Raw genomic sequence first — 7,964 nt, forward strand, 5'->3', positions numbered from 1 at the left:
CGATAACTGAAAAAATCTGCGCATAAGCATGATTTTTTAAAAATTCTGATACAAATTAGGCCTTGACTGCAATCTCACCTGGTGGTAAGTGATGATGCAATCTAGGATGGAAGCGGGCTAACCTGGAAGGGGCATGGTAGTTTTTATTAAACCCATACCTATACACTTTTATTACAATCTTAGTCCGTAGGGTAACCATTTCGTGACCGTGATATAGGCGATCATATCAAGTAGGTAAGTATTAGATGCGTAGTACATATATTAAACAGAACAGCGGTGATTTCGACATGCTCTTTTTGAATTTTCACTTTGCCAGCTCCTACCTTTGCCGCTCGCACCATGATATTGAAAAAATGTCACCCACAATTAACATTATTAATTATTATACTTACTTACTAAACCCAAAAACAGTTTTCTGAGAGTAAGTATCTCTTTTATGATTCATTTTACGATGAAACAGTGTAACTTAATATTAAGGCAAAAGAAAATGTCGAAAGCACGTCGAAATCTATGAAATTACCAATTTTCCAAACCTCCCGGAAAACTTTCCAGGCAAAGCTACCAAATGGTAAGGCTAAAGAACCATAAGTAAGTAGATTCATCAGGTCTACGGTTTTCACAAACAAAGCCACGGTTAAAAGCTAGCTTCCAACTCACTAGATCTCTCTGGATGCACCTCGTGTTTCAGTTGCCGGCAGGTTATTTTTACCGCAGTCAATGCGCCCGCGCCGCTCTACACTGTATATTCTCTGAAACTCTGAATTTCACGCGTGAAATATCAATTGCTGATGAAATTAGGTGCGTAGTGAATTAAATAAAATAAGCATTGGAAGTTAATTAAAAACGTGGATAAGCCTTATTGGTAAGGTTGTATTCTTAGGCACTTTAAGCCAAGTAGTTAGATAGTTTTGTATTCAGGTCAATCATACCTACTTAAACCTGGATTTAACTGCAAGAAAAATAATTGAATTTAAAAATTTGACAAAAAAATGTGTAAATTAAGTGCATGTACCTACTGGTATATACATAATTAATGACATATACTAATTTAATGATTGAAATAACGTATAATAAAGTTTACAATAAATTGCTGATCATACGTGTTTTATACATATCGCAAGTGATTTAGACCTAATTTAAACCTAGAACTACAGTTATCCAAGCAGTTCCGTCCCCCATATAATTCTATTAAACCTTGCCCAAAAATACCGAAATGGGTTCATCGTGATGGTTTTAACTTTTAAAAGATATTTGAATCGGTTCAGATTTTGCGGAAATATTATGGTGGAAAAATACCACCACAAGAATAATCATTATAACATTATTCAGGCTAGATCCATCAATTTCTTTCAAAGATTGTATTTAAAACTAAATAAGTACCGATGTAGGACGGAGATCAATCCTTGTCTCACTGTTCTTCGAAATTAGGTACATTATAATCTCAATATGCTCATTGCTCAGGAAACCATGACAGAACAAGAGCCATGTGAAGTATGCTCAGCTCCCACAGAGCACAAATGCTCAAGCTGCCAGTCCGTCCACTACTGCTCCCGCGAGCACCAGAAGCAGCATTGGAAGCTGCACAAGCAGCAGTGTGTCCCAGCCAGGGTCAAGGAGGATGGCAAATACGGACGCTATCTTGAAGCCATCAGGAGTTTGAAAGCTGGTGAAATTGTTATGAAGGAGGCACCTCTTATTTCTGGCCCATCACAGGTGATGGTTTTCTGTTACTACGATATTTTTTTTGCACTTTTAGGGTTCCGTACCTCAAAAGAAAAAAACAGAACCCTTATAGGATCACTTTGTTGTCTGTCTGTCCGTCCGTCGTGTCTGTCAAGAAAACCTATAGGGTACTTCCCGTTGACCTAGAATCATGAAATTTGGCAGGTAGGTAGGTCTTATAGCACAACTAAAGGAATAAATGCGAAAACTGTGAATTTGTGGTTACATCATTTTTTACAAGTACTTAATCTTTCATTTTGTATAGATTAACCATAAAATTACGCGAAAATTCCTGATTCGAATCTCCACACAATTCATTCATTCTACACAATATTAACATGAAAATTGGTTTTACAGGTAACTCCACCAGTCTGCCTTGGCTGCTATAAACTGCTGGAAGAGGGAAAGACTGTGTCCTGCCAGAAATGTGGATGGCCGTTCTGCTCAGAGGCTTGTACGAGGAATGAAGTGCATACGCCGGAGTGTTACTACACACAACAGAGGGGTGAAAAGGTATAGTTGAAGAGTACAAACTTAATCTAGAGGTTGATTCAAGAGAGGAGGAAGATTATAACCCCGACAACGCATAATTGCGGTACCTCTAGCTCTGGTGATGCAAATGTTCATGGGCAGTAATCACTTAACATCAGGTGACCCGCCTGCTCGTATGCTCGCTATTTTATTATTAAAAAAATATGATGATGAATTTTAAAACTATTTAATATCACAAAAAGGATTGCTTCTCATTTGGTATACTTAATGCTTGTCTTTTTGTATTAGGTTTCGGTATCTACGTATGGCGTACCACATCCAAACTACCAATGTATCACAGTCCTCCGATGCCTGTACCAGCGAGACAACAACCCGAAGCTCTGGTCCAAGCTCCAAGCCCTAGAGTCACACGACGAGGATCGCAAAGGAACTGACAAGTGGGATAATGATAGGAAAATGGTTGCGGAGTTCATTTGGAAGTTCTTCAAGCTGGAGGGGACGTTTAATGAGGATGAGATTATGAAGTGCTGTGGAATTATTCAGGTATATCTACAATCGATAAATGTGATTGACCAAAGTGATTTTGGACATGTGATGTAAGATTGGAAAAAGGCGTAGTTAGTTACACCTTACGTAGTTACGTAGTATTTATTTATTTATTTATCAGCAAATAAATGAAATTGAAATTGTAATCGAAATTACATCACGAAGAAGTGGTAGTTGTATTTGACGACTCAAAAGTGCTTGCATAAGTTTAATTGAATAAAAAATATTTTTATTTATTTGTTTATTTGAATGTAGAGCCAGATAAGCTATACTTAGTGGTTTAAAAGATGTCCATCTCCTATTTGGAAGATTGGGGTTTCGATTCTGGGCCATGCGTCCATCTTCCAGAGTTTATTGCGTTTTAAAGAATTACCTTAATATGACTTGCTTTAACGGTGAAGGAAAACAACGTGAACTTGTTCCTGTTTGTGTGAAGTCTGCCGATCCGCTCTTGGCCAGTGTGGCGAATAAGGCCTGAACCTTTCTCATTCTAAGAACATACCAATGCTCAAAAGTGAGCCGGCAATGGGTTGATCATCATTATCATTGAGACAGAATTTTACGAGTACCTGACTAAATTTTTGTATTGTTTCCAATTTCAGATAAATGGCCACGAAGTGCCTTTACTGGAACCGGAGTATGTGGCGGTGTTCGACAAGATCTCCATGGTAGAACACAACTGTCGGGCCAACTGCAACAAAAGCTTTACTTCCGATGGACAAATTGTAAACAGATCTTTTATTTATTTATAGACTAGCGCTTGGCTGTAATAATCCCTGCTGGCAAGTGATGATGCAGCCTAAGATGGAGCTCGCTTGCCTAAAGATGCCTAATCCCTGTTAACTTGAAGGTGCCTCTATTAAAAGTGAATGGGAAATCTGATACCGAAAGGGGTTCCATATCCTAGCTGTTCAAACTCTAGAAGAAAGTAGGAGGCAAATCAAAAGATTTGAATTTGTGGTGTATTTCTAAAATATAATGGGTCCAAATAATTGCAACTGTATAGCAAAAACTCAAGCAAAAACTGTATATCAAAATCAAGTTCAAGAACCACATGAAAGATTATTCTATGTGTGTTGTGCATGGAGTACCTACTGCAGCCATTTGTGGGATGGGGTTGACCACAAACGATTCTCTGTCCTGCTCATCCAACCCCCTTCCCCCACCTTCTTAAGATCGTCACTCGTCAGTCATTTCGGGTTAGAAATCGTCCCACACTGCTCTTACTAGTTTGCGGTTGGTGTCTCCACTCCGTTATGTGTCTCATATCATTTTCCGCAGATCCTTAGTGCAGGCGTCAACATATCGGCCGGGTCCCACCTGTCAGTGTGTTACACAGACCCCCTGTGGGGCACGGAAGCTCGGCGCCACCACCTCTCCGACTCCAAGTTCTTCGAGTGCTGTTGTGAGAGATGCTCTGACGTCACCGAGCTGGGGACCATGTTTAGTGCTGTCAAGTGTAAGAAGAAGTGAGTTTACCTGAAGATTTTTTCTTATTAGAGGTTATCAAATTAGAACAAAAAACCGGTCAAGTGCAGCTCAGATTCGCCTCGGATTTCGGAAGGATTGCGTACCATCATACAAAAAAAACCGGCCAAGGTAGAGTCAGACTCGCGCACTGAGGGTTCCGTACTCGGGTATTTTTCCGCCATTTTTCACGATAAATGAAAAACTATTATATATATATATATGCTTAAAAATAAATATATTATATGCTTAAAAATAAATAAAAATCTGTTTTAACAGACAGACAGATAGACAGACAGACAGCAAAGTGATCCTAGAAGGGTATTGTTTTTCCTTTTGAGGTACAGAACCCTAAAAATTGATTCTCAGATCTGATGAAGTTCAGATAAAAATAAATCTGAGTTTCACCTAGATTTTTATTCGGTTGCAGAATCATAATGGGTTGGATTTCAAAGCAAGTCCACAGGCACCACGCAAATTGCAATTTGCGTTTAAATCAATGTCGATTTGATTATTTCCAGAGACTGCAAAGGCTACCTCCTGCCAGACACGTTCATCCTTCCAATCCTGCACAAAACTAAATCACCCGACCCCAGCACGCGAGGGCTGGACAAGAAGTTCTGGAAGTGCGGCAGCTGCAAGGACGAGGTGACGGATGCGATCATACAGCAGCTGTTGCAGGATATTGGGCGGGAGCTGAGTGTCATGCCGAAAGGGGAGCCGGATGCTTGTGAAAGGTATAATGTTTCATCATCATTATCATCAACCCATCAACGGCCCTCTGGCCTGTCAGATTGAGAAGGGTTTGACCATAGTCTACAACTGGCCAAGTGAGGATTGGCAAACTTCACACACTTTTGAGAACATTATTGAGAACTCACAGGCATGCAGGTTTTCTAACGATGTTTTCCTTTGCCGTTAAAACAGAGTGATATGTACGAGTACGTTAACCTAACTCCAAAAAGTTAGTGGTGCGTTTTGAAGTCGTGGACAGTAGCTAGTTATAAATAAATGGATATTGATAGATACAAACATATCACACCAGCCTGTGTAAAATTTTAGTATGCAAGTAAATTATGTATTTATGAGAATTCCTGGAATATAAGTTACCTATGATTAGGTCATAAACACGGTACAAAGTATTAGTACAAATAGTTCACAACAGGTCGACATGGCAATATTTCGCACTGGGTTACCGATGGGGCTGGGCGGGTGTGCGGGGTGTCCCCACCCCGATTGCCATGTTGACCTGTCGCGAACTATACATACTTTGAAATATTAGATTCTGGTGAAAAACACAGGGGCCTACCGCTCACATTGTATTGTATCCACTATGTCGTAGTTCCACTATTACTCTATTTATTCCGGGTCCAAAACCTTGCTAACTGACTTTTCAAATATATTTTTGCAGGTTCATAGGCCACTGCAGCACCTACCTACACCCCTCCCATTACTACATGACAGACGTGAGCCTCGCTCTAGCGCAGATGATAGGCCAGCAGGACGCCATGGGGCTCGCGGGAGTCACGGATGACCGGCTGCTGCTCAAGACTCAGCTGTGTAGGAAGATCACAGACCTATTGGAAATACTGGGGCCAGGTACAAGATATTTGAATCGTTTTTATTAACTAACATTTTCCCCCGCGTGGATTTTATACGGTCCTATTGGAATTTTTCTTTTTAGCCTGATTGGCATCTCGACCTGTCGTGAACTATACTTACGTTGACTGGCAGTTATCAGTAGGTACCTTTATTATTACGAATCCGGATAAAACTTTTTGCTTCCACATTTTCGGATCACTAAGGTTTGCGAGGTTTGACCATTGCACTACTGAGAGCAAGAGTGAAAAAAATCGCACAAAATAAAAAAATGTTTATTGAAATCTCTTCGCAACTTTCTAATTAAGCTGAATCATTCCGTAGGTATTATTATTATTAGTTATAGAAAGTTTGGACGAAGTAATGGACTTAACTACTTTACCTAATTTTTCCAGCGGAAACGCGTCTTCGCGGCTCGCTGCTATTTGAACTGCATGCCGCGGTCGCAGAGACAGGGCGAAGGAAGTCCCTTACCGAAGGACCTATGGTCATGCTCGGATACATCACGGTATTTCCTCCTTTTACCTTTGCTCTTATTTAGAGAAATTTAGATGACAATAATTAGTAACAAATTTTCATAGCCCGAGCTCGTGCTTATTAGAATTTAGAGTTTCAGTCAGAATCCGTTTCCCAAATCGGGCGGCGGCGCGGTGGCAAGTTGGCATAAACAAATATGAAATTTCCGAGCACTCAAAAGCCCAACTTATAAATATTAAAAGGTCGACAAAGTCTGGTCCACCTCCACCTAATATTATGGCAGGAACTTATAAAATAATAGTTACAAATCTATTGTCTAAACGATGACGCTTGTGATTCGTAGATAATCCCGTCAATCAGCACTCAAACGTCAGACACTACACCGGTTAAAAAAACCATGTTGACCATCTTGGATTTTAGAATGGATGAATCCTATATTTCCTGGCCAGTAATAAGACCACAGCGCTTGACCTGTGCCAGGCAGGTCAAGAAATGAAAGCTTATGGTAATGCTTTTTCCAGGAGTCCCGTAAGATCCTGCTGGAGTCAGCGACGCTGCTCGCCCACGAGCCGCCCGAGTTACCGGAAGGTCGGCTGGGACGGCAGGCGCGCGCTAACCTGCTGCACATAGACGAGCTCATACTGAACCTGTCTTCCGCGTTACCCTCACCCCTATAGTGAACCCTTAAGATCCTGCAGAACTCTGCATCACCAACCTGTTGAAAACCCAATAAATGTTTGATAAAAAATCGAACTTGTTTTATTCCAATGTTAAAAAGTAGTGGTGAAAGAGTGAAATTTCAGTTTTTTTTTAAAAGTGATTCCACAATCTTGGACATGAAAATGAACGTACCGACCTACTTACCTATGTGAATTTTAATGTAACAATTTTGTGATGTATCTATATTTTTTGCCCTTATGTCTAAATGTAAACGTCTAATTTCATGTTTGCATCAGGAAATTAGGCGTTTACACGTGCAATTGATACTGAAATGAATGTCGTGAAACTAATTTCGTGCCACTAATTTCGTAATGTAAATTCCAAATAGTCTGTTTTATTGTACGCAGAGTCGCGGTCAAAAGCTAAGATAAAAAAAAGCACGGGATGGACTAATTGGTTTCCATAAAGTACTTAATTAATAAAAGGTAAACATAGTGCGGATATGCGGCCCGGTATCCCCGTATCGAACCAGTCCGATAGCTACTTGCCTTTCAAGTGACAACTGGCGTGGCGAGTAATTGGGCCAGCTGCGGATTCGCGGAATCGAACCCGTTCCAGTTCCGCGGACAGTTACTTGCACTGTGCCATGGTGGATGCGGAAAACGTAAATAAACAAGAATATAAGATAAAATTGAACAGAAGCTGGCGTTACTTTGCGGAAATCCATCATACACAAGAAACAACAAGTTTGTTTTGACTATAATCTACTAAGCCAGATAAATCCATTGGTAGGTACAACGTGCAGCACCGCATGCACCGCATTTCCTTCTGTTGCCTGGGTACTAGACATTGAAAAAATGCAAGCCACCAAGAAAGCAATACGCAATAATAATTTAGAGTAGGTACCTATACCTACTTCTTAGTACCTGCATAGTATATTAGCGTAAAAAGGTAGCGATAATTTTTGTATAATTAATGTTCAATTACAACAATTGGTAGTT

At 40.3% G+C, this 7,964-nt stretch overlaps 1 protein-coding gene across 3 annotated transcripts; it reads left to right on the forward strand.

Moving 5' to 3' along the window:
- The first annotated feature begins 684 nt into the window (after nucleotides 1–684).
- LOC123873675 (SET domain-containing protein SmydA-8) lies at nucleotides 685–7,051 on the forward strand. 3 transcript variants are annotated; one of them, XM_045918648.1, is made up of 10 exons: nucleotides 685–862; nucleotides 1,462–1,713; nucleotides 2,080–2,235; nucleotides 2,503–2,757; nucleotides 3,363–3,485; nucleotides 4,042–4,229; nucleotides 4,749–4,964; nucleotides 5,639–5,826; nucleotides 6,222–6,334; nucleotides 6,825–7,051. In XM_045918648.1, the coding sequence occupies exons 2-10, from the start codon at nucleotides 1,468–1,470 to the stop codon at nucleotides 6,978–6,980; spliced, it is 1,641 nt and encodes a 546-aa protein (XP_045774604.1). In that variant the 5' UTR covers nucleotides 685–862; nucleotides 1,462–1,467; the 3' UTR covers nucleotides 6,981–7,051. The 3 variants fall into 3 exon arrangements, with proteins under 3 accessions (XP_045774604.1, XP_045774606.1, XP_045774605.1); XM_045918649.1 differs by having other exon boundaries at nucleotides 692–798; XM_045918650.1 differs by lacking the exon at nucleotides 6,222–6,334 and having other exon boundaries at nucleotides 686–862; nucleotides 6,825–6,968.
- The last annotated feature ends 913 nt before the right edge of the window (nucleotides 7,052–7,964 follow it).

The sequence above is a fragment of the Maniola jurtina genome, chromosome 17 (genome assembly GCF_905333055.1).
Source record: "Maniola jurtina chromosome 17, ilManJurt1.1, whole genome shotgun sequence".
NCBI classification, from domain to species: Eukaryota; Metazoa; Arthropoda; class Insecta; order Lepidoptera; family Nymphalidae; genus Maniola; species Maniola jurtina.